Source organism: Elephas maximus, chromosome 22 (assembly GCF_024166365.1).
Source record: "Elephas maximus indicus isolate mEleMax1 chromosome 22, mEleMax1 primary haplotype, whole genome shotgun sequence".
Lineage (NCBI taxonomy): Eukaryota > Metazoa > Chordata > Mammalia > Proboscidea > Elephantidae > Elephas > Elephas maximus.
Genome location: NC_064840.1, coordinates 31,154,759 through 31,166,796, shown reverse-complemented (window position 1 = coordinate 31,166,796; position 12,038 = coordinate 31,154,759). Strand labels below are relative to the sequence as shown.

General features: G+C 44.7%; 1 protein-coding gene across 1 annotated transcript in view; it reads left to right on the top strand.

Annotated features, from left to right (window-relative positions):
• Positions 1-12,038, top strand: part of MYO18B (myosin XVIIIB) — a 327,968-nt gene that overhangs the window by 69,817 nt on the left and 246,113 nt on the right. The window contains exons 13-14 of the mRNA XM_049865475.1: positions 5,939-6,112; positions 8,737-8,827. Of these exons, the coding sequence (XP_049721432.1) occupies positions 5,939-6,112; positions 8,737-8,827 (265 nt within the window). The remainder of the gene's footprint in view (positions 1-5,938; positions 6,113-8,736; positions 8,828-12,038) is intronic.

The following is a 12,038-nucleotide window of genomic DNA, read 5'->3' as shown; positions in this document are numbered from 1 at the left end:
GGAGGCCGAAACATCTGGGACAGAGAGGCTTGGCAAGTACAATACATCTTGGAGTTCCTGTGAGTTCCAGAAAGAAGGCAACCCTTAAATTTATATGGAAAGGCAGGGGACCCTAAATAGCTAAAGCAGTCTTAAAGAAGAAGGAAGTAGGAGGACTCATACTTCCTGATTTCAAAGTATACTATAAAGCCACAATAACTAAAATAGGCTGGTACTGGTATAATAATAGACATATAGAATGGACTTGAATTGAGAGTCCAGAAATAAACCCACATATCTATGGTCAGTTGATTTTCAACAAGGGTGTTAAGTCCATTCAAGTGGGGAAGGAAGGGTCTCTTCAATAAATGGTGGTGGGAAAATGGAATTTCCACATGCAGATTAAATCAGGATCCAAGCCTCATACCATACACCAAAACCAATTCAAAATGAATCAAGGACCTAAATGTGAAAACTAAAACCATAAAATTCTTAGAAGAAAATGTAGGGGCAAAGCTGCGGGACCTAGGTTTTAGCAATGGGCCAATCAGATATGGCACCAAGAGTGTGAACAGCAAAAAACAAAACAGATAAATGGGACCTCATGAAAAATGAAATACTTTGCTCAGGGTAGAAGCATCCCATAGGGTTTCCTGGGGTGTAATCTTCACAGAGTAGATTTCTACATCTTTTCTCTTGTGGAGCAGCTGATGGGTTTGAACCGCTGACTTTTCAGTTAACAGCTGAGTGCTTAACCTTTGCACCACCAAGACTTCTTCAGAACCATACGACAGAGCTATTCCACTCTTAGGTATACACACAAAAGACTTGAAAGCTGACATGACCGGACACATGTAATGCTCATTGCAGCACTATTCACAATAGCCAAAAGGCAGAAACAACTGAAATGTCCATCAGCAGATGAATGGCTAAAGAAAATGTGGTCTATACACACAATGGAATAAGATTACCCAGCCAGAAAGAGAAATGAAGTCCTGATGCACGCCACAACATGGATGAACCTTGAAAACATCATGCTGAGCAAATTAAGTCAGGTGCAAAAGGACAAACATGGTCTGACCCTCGCTTACATGAAATAAGCAAACATATAGAAACAAAAAATTATTAGTGGTTGCCAGGGGTGGGAGGAAGGGGGAAGCGGGTGTTTTTGTTTAGTGGGCAGTGCGTTTATGTTTATGCTGGTGGAATAATTTGGAAAAGGATAGTGAGAATGGTTGTACAATTTGAAGAATATAATCAATGTCACTGAATTGTACATGTGGAAATTGTTGAATTGGTGTATGTTTTGTTCTGTATATTTTCACCACAATTAAAAAATAATAATAATACAAAGAGAATCCCTGGGGCATGACCCATATCCGAAGTGCACATATTCATTATCCACCCTACATGGCCTCTTTGTGACACAGCAGATAGACGTGAGACCATGAAACAGCCAGGACAGGGCAATCCTGCCCTCCTTGGTTTTCCAGATGGAAAAGGGAATTGGAATTTGTTAAGCACCTTCCCAGGGCCAGGCAGTCTGTTGGATACTTCCCAGGTAATCATCTCACTGACTCCTTGCAACCCTACAAAGCGGTGTTGGAGGTTTTAATGATTCCATTTTACAGATAAGGAAACTGAGGCTTAAAAAGGCCGTACAACTTGCTTGAAGGCTGACAGCTGGGAATGGCAGAAATGGGAATTTGACCCAGATCCCATCTGGCTCCAATGACCATGTTCCCATCCAGTTCCATTTCTCTCTTCCTAAGGCACTACCTCAGGGTTCTGGGACTCAGAAAGTTTAGACCTCTGCCCAAGTCTGAGCAAAGATAGAGGAACCTACAGGGTTGGGTTTTGTGCACTGGCCAGGCTTCGAGCACTGGGATCAGAGAACGTGTTTTCCTGGCAGTGCTCCGTGTGTGACTGCCTGGAGTTTGCCAGCAGAATGCTTCTCAGCCACACCCGGAAATATCCCTCATAAATCAGCCAGAATTTGACGAGTCTGGCCAGAGTCCATTTATTGTGCCTTTTCTCAGAAACTGCCGATTCCTTTCATGACTTCTCACAGCTCAGTGAGGCTGTGGAAGGTCACCGCAGTTGGAAAGTGGGAGATTATTTTAGAAAATCACAGTTGAGGGGCGATGGGGCAGGTGAGAGACAGACCATCGCCTTACTAAAACATTATCTCCTTTTTAATTCACTTTCAATCTCCACCATGGCAAGGAGAAAGTCTCATTCAGTGCTAATTGCCTTTAACAGCTCTCTCTAACGTTTACTAAACTCCCTTTTTTAAAAAGAGAGAACAGACCCCAGGTTCCCAGGTAATGGCATCTAATTAGAATCTAATGGCATTTTTGTGCTCATATTGTATTTATTTTTACTTTCTATTTGTGACAGGTGATAATGGATTCTCATTTAATGATAAAAACCCATTGACTTTGTATCTATTCCAATTCATAGTGACCCTATAGGACAAAGTAGAACTGCCCCATAGGGTTTCCAAGGCTATAACTTTATGGAAGCAAATTGTTACATCTTTCTCCCTTGACGATGCTGGTGGGTTTGAACTGTCAACCTTTTGGTTAGCAGCCAAGTGCTTAACCACTCTGTCAACATGGCTCCTTTCATTTATGATACCAAAAAAACCAAACCCACTGCTGTCAAGTTGATTCTCACTCATGGCGACCCTGGTGGTGTAGTGGTTAAGTGCTACAGCTGTTAACCAAGAGGTTGGCAGTTCAAATCTGCCGGGTGCTCCTTGGAAACTCTACGGGGCAGTTCTACTCTGTCCTACAGGATCTCTATGAGTTCATTTATGGTAGTGCTACACTACTGCTTTTTACAATATATTTATTTAAATGGAAAAGAGAAGTGAGTCCATTTAAAAGAAATTCGTATCTAGAGTGCTAAGGATATGGAAAGTTTCTGAAAGGTAGTACTGGAAGGACTACTTTGGGAGAAACAGTAGTTCTTCCCCTTAGTAGCGGTCTGATTTCTGGTGACTTCTCTGAGTCTGTTTTTTCATCTGCAAAATGGAAATGATAATATTGCTTTGTAGGACTCTGTGAGGATTAAAATAATCATAACAACAATAATAAATAACTAATAATTCTAACCAGCATGTATTCAGCTTTTACCACGTCAGACCTAGAACGTGAACACAGACTTTCTGACTCCAAAAGCCATGAGCTGAACAAAGTTGCTGATGTTGAGTAAAATGGGGTCAGTTAGTGGTAACTGCCGTCATCACCACCATCACCATCAGCAGCAGCTGCAGCCGCAGCAGCATAATCACCATTATCATCACCATCATCATCATCAACATCATCACCATCATCAGCACCATTATTGCCACCACCATCTTCATCACTATCATTACCATCATCATCATCATTACCATCATAGTCACCATCATCACCATTACCATCATGATCATCACCATCACAACCATTATTATGAAAACATCGTCACCACCACCATCTTCATGTGGCTTGGCATGTCTATTTCCCCATCTCTGCCTCTTTCTCTTACTTGTTTTATCTCTTTTATATCACAAAAGAGATGGATTTAAGACACATCCTATACTAATCTAGCCTCATTTACATAACAAAGACAACCCATTCCCAAGTGAGATTATAACCACAGGCATAGAAGTTAGGATTTACAACACATATTTTTGAGGGACACAGTTCAGTCCATAACAGGTAGCGTCTTATTTGTTAGGGCTACCAAAAGCATCACAAAAAGGCTGCTCAAAAAACAGATTGTATCGTTTGACAGTTTTAGAGGCTAGAAATCTGAATCCAGGTTGTCAGCAAGGCTATGATCTCTATGTCAGCTCCATGGGAAGGTCCTTCCTGGTCTCATTCAGCTTTTGTAGCCCCAGGCATTTCTTGGTTCCTTGGCTTATAGAGGAATCCTCAAATGGTTTCCTCCCCCTGTGTGTGTCTGTTCCTTGTGTTTGTTCTCTTCTTTATAAGGCACCACTCAGAAGGGATTAGGTATGGGACCCACCCTACACTTGTATGACCTAATTAACATAACAAAAGAAACCCTATTTCTAAATAGGATCACGTTCACAGATATAGGGATTAGTACTTCAACATATATTTTGAGGGAACCCAAATAATTCAGTCCAAATCAGTTAGTGTCAGAGTCCCAAATAAAGTCCCTTTTCCAAATTTCCAGTTTTGCCATAAGCCAAGCTCATTCTTCAAGACGTTTGCTTGAAGAACTGGGTCCCCATGACCTCTTTCTGATGAACAGAGAAATCTTTATTGGCAACTGCGATTCTTAATCCAAAGAAACACATTTATGGGAAGATAAGAGACAGGAAACTATTATTTAGGGATGATGTTCTTATTTGTTTTAATAAAACATTTATTTTTATTTGGATTACAAAATTAATACACAGTCACTGTAGACAATTTGGAAAACACAGACTGCCCCTACCCAGCCATGGCTGTTAATATTTGGATATATTTCCTTTTTATTATTTTTTTACAGCAGTTTTGCTGGATTTACACAGTTGACATCATACCATGGAAGAGTTTTCTAGTCTTTGTTTCACTTAACGTTGAACTGTAAGCATTGTCTATGTTGTACAAAGCCTTTGGTGCTAATTTTAACAGTCTTCAGATTCCATGGGTGCTGCACACGGTTAAATGCTCGGCTACTAACCAAAAATTCAAATCTACCCAGAGATGCTTCAGGAAAAAAAAGGCCTGGCAATCTACTTCCAAAAGATTATAGCCGTTGAAAGCCCTATGGACATAGTTCTACTCTGACATAGTTGGGGTTGCCATGACTCAGAATCAAATGGACAGCAACTGGTTGGGTTTTAAGGAACCCTGGTAATGCAGTGGTTAAGTGCTGGGCTGCTAACTGAAAGGTCAGCAGTTCAAACCCACCAGCTGCTCCATGGGAGAAAGAGGTGGTTGTCTGCTTTTGTAAAGATTTGCAGCCTTGGGAACCCTATGGGGCAGCTCTACTCTGTCCTATAAGGTCGCTATGAGTTGGGATTGACTCGACAGCAATGGCTATGAGTGGTTTGGTTTTTGGTCTATAACAGTTCATCGAGTGATTCTCCATTGCTTCTTCAACCTCATCTAATACCCACTCACCTACCCCTTATGCTCCAGTCACCTTGATCTTTCTGGCATTTCTCTAACATAATGTGCTCATGTCTGCCTCAGGGCCTTTGCACAGCTTCTAAAGCTCTTCCCTAGTTCTTTATGTGGCCAGGCCCTTCTCACCTGTCACATTCCATTTCAATTATCACATCTTCAAGTAGAGCCCTCTCTGACCATCATGGATACCTCAATCTCCCTTTATCTTATCATCCTGTTTTATTCTCTACATAGAGGAAAAAAAACCTTTATAATTTTATCATCATAAATTATCCTATTTATTTGTTTATTGTCTCATCTCCTTAGTAGACTATCAGCTCCGTGAGGGCAGGCACCACACCTATCTTGCTTATCATTAATTCCCCAGTGGCTAACATGGTGCTCACCACGTTGTAGGAGCTCAGTACATATGTGTTGAATAAATGGATGGGTGGATGAGTGGCTAGGATGTGTGGCTGGGTAGGGAGTTGAGTCAGTAGTTGAATGGCAAGGGGTAGTGGGTGGCTGGATGGATAGATAACTGGATATGTGAGCAGATAAATGATACTTTTACCAAATGCTCCCCAATCCCACATTTAGAATGTCCCCATGGCCATTTTAATTGCTTTGAAAATGTCAAAAATGTAAATGGTGAGGGGTAGGATGAAAATATCTCCCGGGAAACCTCATCCCTGCAGGAGTCAGACCTGAGCAGTCTTTCAGGATCCCCACCGAGATGTGTGGCCAGATGTTGAGAGGGTGGTGAGATTCTTCAAGGCTCCCTTGGGCGCCCACCTACTGCATGCCCAAGTCCTCATCCCCACACCTCTGCTTTGTCCCTTGTGCAGTGGGCCGAAAGCAGTTCATGCGGTTTGAGTGGGCAAACCGTGCAGCCGAGGTGCTGGGCTGTGACTACGAGGAGCTGAACAGGGCCACCTTCAAGCATCACCTGCAGCAGATCATTGAGCAAGTGAAGTCTGGGTCGAGTCGACGTGGCCTTGAGGATGAGGAGACAAGTTCAGGTACTGTATCTGCTGCCTTTCTGGTGGGGCGGAGGCCCCTCTGGGCCAGCCTCTCGGGTTGCACCAGCGTTCATTCACCCATCCATCGAGGATTTATGGAGGACCTACTGCATGCAGGCCTGTGCTAGGTACAGGGAAGCCACCGTGTGCAGAAATGGACGTGGCCCCTTACCTGCATGATGCTTACAGTCAAACAGATAGCTCTGTCCAGGGTTCTGAAACTGAGGAGGGGTTCCTGCAATGGAGAGAGGAGACAGCATGGGGGGTGCCAAGGGACTGAAGCATATCCTTTGCATTTAATATTCGTTGAGCTCTTATGATGTAGAGCAAAGTCTGACCTTCCTGACTGAAGAGCAGAAATAAGACTGGTATGGCTGGAGCGGGGTGTGGGGTTAGTGGGAGATGAGGTTGGAGAGCAAGGTGGGATCACATCTTGTAACAGTTTGTAAGTCAGGATTTTCATTCTTAAACTGTTGAGAAGCTATGGGGGAAGGCTTAAGTAGAGGAGTAATGTGATTTGACTTATTCTTTATGAAGCCCAACCTGGATGAAAGTTGTGTAATGAATGGGAGAAGGGAAAACAGTTGGGAATCTCTAGAAGTCATCCCAGTGAGAGATGATAAGGGCTTGGATTAGGGAAGTAGATGTAGAGATGGGAAGAGGTGAGCACATTCAGGAGATAGTGTACACATAGATGTGATGGCATTGGCCTTGTGATGTAATGGAGAGGGAGCAAGGATGGCTTCTAAGACTTTGTTCTGAGAAGGTAGAGGAGTGAGGGTGCTTTTCAGTGGTGTGGGGGAAAAGCAGGGGGGTTTGGTATTGCACCTGAACGGGTGGGTTCTTTTGAGTCCTAGGTCTGCAGCCTTCTGCTAGCCAGATGGCTTGGCTGCAGAAAACGAAGTACAGAGGGACCTTTTGGAGCCCCAAGGGTCTCTGAAGACTCCCTCAGACTAGCCCTTCTTGAGATAACAGAGTTTGAGAATACTGAGGAGGACTGTTTTGAGCTGTGGTTTTGGGACATCTCTTGGGGGCCCTTTGGGTCCTCAGAACTGCCCCTCCTTCCTGGGACTTCACTTTGATGACTAACGGCACTTGGGTTTCATTGGCCTTTTTGTTTCCTTCCAGGTCTGCCCACTGTGGTCTGCTTAAAGGTTATCCCTTCTCTCTGACACACACACACACACATACACACAGAGCTTTGTGAGTCTGATGCAACCTCTCAGGCCAAGGTCTTGTGGGTAGACATTAAGCAGGCAGGGGACCAGCAGGTTCAGGAGAGACACTGGGAGGCAGTGGGTTGCCTAGCAACAGTCCAGGTTGGGGTGGAGTTAAAGGAGGGATGGGAAATTATTTCAGGGCTGCAATGGGCCGCCTGGGGTGTGCAAGCAGAAGTCTTTCTCCAGGCACTAAGTGCGTGCAGATTTGGAATGCGCATTTCTAGTTCTGAGGATGGCCCCAAAACTTCAGAATCAGGATTTGTGATCTGAGATCCCTTTACAGCCCTTGCCTCAGGTCATTCAATGCACCCTAATCAAGGCTAGCTGTTTTCCTGGTGTGCGTGTGTCTATTTAAACAAAATTGAGGCTGCAACTGTAATGCTAGTTCTGTAAACATTTTATTTCTCTTCACCTAGGTTGACACTTTTCCATCTCATTAAATATTCTCCTGTACCTAAATTTAAACGTTTTAGCTTTGTATGGATGGATTAAAAATTACTTAACCTATTCACTATTGTTGAACATTCAAACTGTTTCCAAAAAGCGACTGTTGTCAATTTAAACAATTGGAAGCACATATATATCTAGAAATCTTTGCTTCTCTGAATCGTTCACTATAATGAAATGAGTCAAGTGTATGAACATTTTATGGCTTCCGATGTAAATTTACCAAATTTCTATCCAGAAAAAGGGAAGAGTAAACATGTATTGAGTACCTACTGTGGAAACCCTGGTGGCGTAGTGGTTAAGAGCTACTGCTGCTAACCAAAAGGCCGGCAGTTCAAATCTACCAGGTGCTCCTTGGAAACCTGATGGGGCAGTTCTTCTCTGTCCTGTAGGGTTGTTATGAGTTGGAGTCGACTTGACTGCAACAGGTTTGTTTTTTTGGTTTTGGTTACTATGCACCCGGCACTGGGGGATTTGATGGTCAACAAACCCCCAAAAAGTCCCATCCTTACAGCGCTCTCAGCATTGTGGGGGAAGACACAGAACAACAAAATAACCAGATAAGCAAAGATAATGCAGCAAGTGGTATAAAGGAAAGTAGAGAATTAGTCTAATTGGCAGGGGTAGTCAAGGAAGGCCTCCCTGAGGAGGTGACAGTTGGGCTGAGCCCTGGAGAATAAGCAGGAGATGAGCAGAGAGCATGATGGAGAGGGAGATAGGGCCAGTTGACGCAGGAACCGTAAGTCCTGGTAAGATATTAGAATTTTGTCCTGAGAATGTGGGCATATGATTTCAACCTTGGGGCAGAGGGTGTGTGTGTGTGTGTGTGTATGTGTTGGTGGTGGTACGGCAGTGGTTTCTAAGGCCGAGCGACACTCTGCTGCCTCCTGAGTGGTGTTCTTGGCCTCAGATGAGGTCCTGACCACAGGATACTGGTCCTGTTCTTTCTCTCTTCAGGGCTCAAGATGACAGGTGTGGAGTGTGTGGAGGGGATGGCCTCGGGCCTGTACCAGGAGGTCTTTGCTGCCGTGGTCTCACTCATCAACAGGTAACTGCAGCTTTTGCCCAGGCACCAAGTCTTCCTCTTGCAGGTAGACAAACAACCTTGACACTAAACGGGGTAGTTTGGTGTAGGGGTTTATTTTGAGCTGGAGAGCAGGGTTTTCAGCTGGACAACAGGGCTGGGTTTAAATTTGACCATGGCCACCCACTGCTGTGTGATTTCTGCAAATTGGTCCACCTCTCCAGTCTCACTTTCCTCGTCTGTAAAATAGCTCTACCCATGGGGCATTTTTTTCTGTTCATTTTTTGTTATTAAAAAAAAATGTATTTTGTTGTTTTTGTAAAAACATGCACCAATTTCTACAGGTACAATTCTGTGACATTGATTACATTCTTCAAGTTGTGTAACCATTCTCACGCTCCTTTTCTGAGTTTTTCCTCTTCCGTTAACATAAATTCACTGCCCCTAAGGTTCCCATCTAAACTTTCCAGTTGCTGTGGTCAATTTGATCCCATATATAGTTCTTTGAAAGAGCACAATGCTCAAGGCAGGCAATCTTTACTAATTAGCCTAAACTATTTTTATTGTTGGGTTGGAAACCCTGGTCATGTAGCGGTTAAGTGCTACAGCTGCTAACCCAGAGGTCGGCAGTTCAAATCTGCCAGGTGCTCCTTGGAAACTCTATTGGGCAGTTCTACTCTGTCCTATAGGGTCGCTATAAGTCAGAATTAACTCGACGGCAGTGGGTTTGGTTTTGATTTATTGTTGGGTTTGAAGAAGACTTTAGGGGAGATCTTTGGTTTCAGGTTTAAGATTTAAAGATTATCATCAGGGCAATAGTTTTGGGGGTTCATCTAGCCTTAATGGCTCTGGAAATATGCACAGAGCATTTTTAGGGCCGTGAAACTCTTCTGTAGGATGTTGTCATGGTGAACACTTGATATTACAAACCCTCATATAAACTATGGACTTCAGTTAATAATACACACACACTTCATTTATTGACACGGTTAGGTTCCAAAGTCCAGGTTGTCATGTGAAAATTGGTGTTATAGGACAGTGAGAGCAGGTGGGGGGCACTGGTGTCTCCCCCCCAACCCCAGTACCCCACCACCCATCAGTGCCTACAGCGTGTCTCGGGATACGCTTGGCGTGGTGGGCTCCCCTTCCCCACCACGCCTACTCTACCACCACAGGGCCTGCAGGGTTTGGGGTGGTGGTGGTCAAGGGTTGCCCACTGACTCTGTAGCAGCAGGGACCCACCATCACCTGGCCATGTTCCAGGCCTCCGTTAAGGAGCCCCTTGCCTCACCTCACCTATCTACCTTCATGCTCCATCGGCCCAGAGACAGGCCTCGGTGGAAGGTGGCTACTAGACCTGCGGTAGATGAGGCCAGGCCAGCAGGGCCCAGCAGAGGCTGCAGAGGTGGCAGAGAGGGCTCTTTGGAAGAAGAGACTTCTGAGCCCACGCCTGACTTCTGTCACCTCCTCAAGGCCCGGCTGCCCCCACCTCCTGTGTGCCCCTCGCCTGCCCAGTGTTGGCAGTGGCCTGGCCTGGGTAAAACCTCTCATAAACTTCAGACCCCTCACTTCAACTACTCATTGATACACAAAATAGTCAGATAGATTTTTTTCTATTGTTGTAAATGAATAATGTCAGATAAGAAAATAGTCGCTAAGTGAGGAGCTGGTGTAATGCGCCAGTATTGGTTGGTCAGTTGTAACAAATACACCATAGGAATGCAAGGTATTAATAATACGAGAAACAGAAGGGAAGGGGGTGGGGGTATATGGAAACTCTGTCCTTTCTGCACAATTTCTCTGTAAATCTAAAACTGCTCTAAAAACCTGAAGTCTATTTAAAAAAAAATAGCTCTATCCCCCAGGACTGTTCTGAGGATTAAAAGAAATAATGTATTTAAATTGCTCTTTATAATAGCGACAATAACAACGCTAATAATAAAAGCTGACAATTTCAGAGTACCTACTAAGGATCCACACCTGCACTGATGGTGTGTGGTTGTCGTTAGCTGCCATCAAGTCAGGCTCCTGACTCACGGTGACCCCCCGCACGAGGGAATGAAACATTGCCTGGTCCTGTGCCATCCTGGTGATTGGTTGTGGATTGGACCATTGTGATCCTTAGGGTTTTCACTGGCTGATTTTTGGGAGCAGATAGCCAGGGCTTTCTTCCTAACCTGTCTTAGTCTGGAAGCTCTGCTGAAACTTGTTCAGCATCATAGCAACTTGCAAACCTCTACTGACAGGTGGGTGGTGGCTGCACATATGGTATATTGGCTGGGAATTGAACCCATGTCTCCCACATGGAAGATGAGAATTCTACCACTGAACCACTATTGCCCCTCTAATTGTGTAACTTGCCTTATGTCATCTCATTAAAAAAAAAAAAAATTGCTATCAAGTCAATTTCAACTCACAGCGACCCTATAAGACAGAGTAGAACTGCCGCAAAGGGTTACCAAGGAGTGGCTGGTGGATTCAAACTGCCGACCTTTTGGTTAGCAGCCAAGCTCTTAACCACTGCACCACCAGGGCTCCATATCACCTCATACATCAGCCCATTTTATAGATGACGAAACAGAGGCGCAGAGAGGTGGAGCGGGGATGCAAGCACAACGTTGCACACCCACCTCAAACCTTCGAGTTGCCTGATAACCCACCACATTGCTCTCAACCATTTATTTTCCTGCTGGGAAAGGGGAGCAGGAGGGGTGGCATTTCAGGGTGGGCTAGAATGTGTCTCTGGAATGTGTCTGCGGGACTGCAGGCACTAAGAGCCTCTGCTTTCTCCCACCCTGAGTCACACTCTTCAAAATCCTTTGAGCAATCCTGGCTGGTCAACCCAGGATGCAGGCAAGGGCTTTCCTCCCTCCCCTGTGGAAGCAGGACACATAATTAGGCTTCTGAAATCCTGTTAAAGCCATAGGGCTGCTGTGTAGCAACGGAGCAGCCGGGGCTTCTCTGATGTTGTCGCAGACACAGAATCAACATCCTCCATCGCTGCTGGAGTAACTGCTGTCTGAGACCATAGATGTATTATCTAGAAACAAAGAGAATCCTGTGTGCTTCGAGGAGGGTGCACTGGGATTGGAAAATGAACTGCTGGCGGGAGGAAGCAGCCTCAGCCAGCAAAGCGGGGGCTGCTTCGTGACTGGGGATCTTGGAGCCCACATCTGTAAAATGGGTATATTGTTGATGACCATACCCATTACCATCATGGACTGAGCACCTAGTA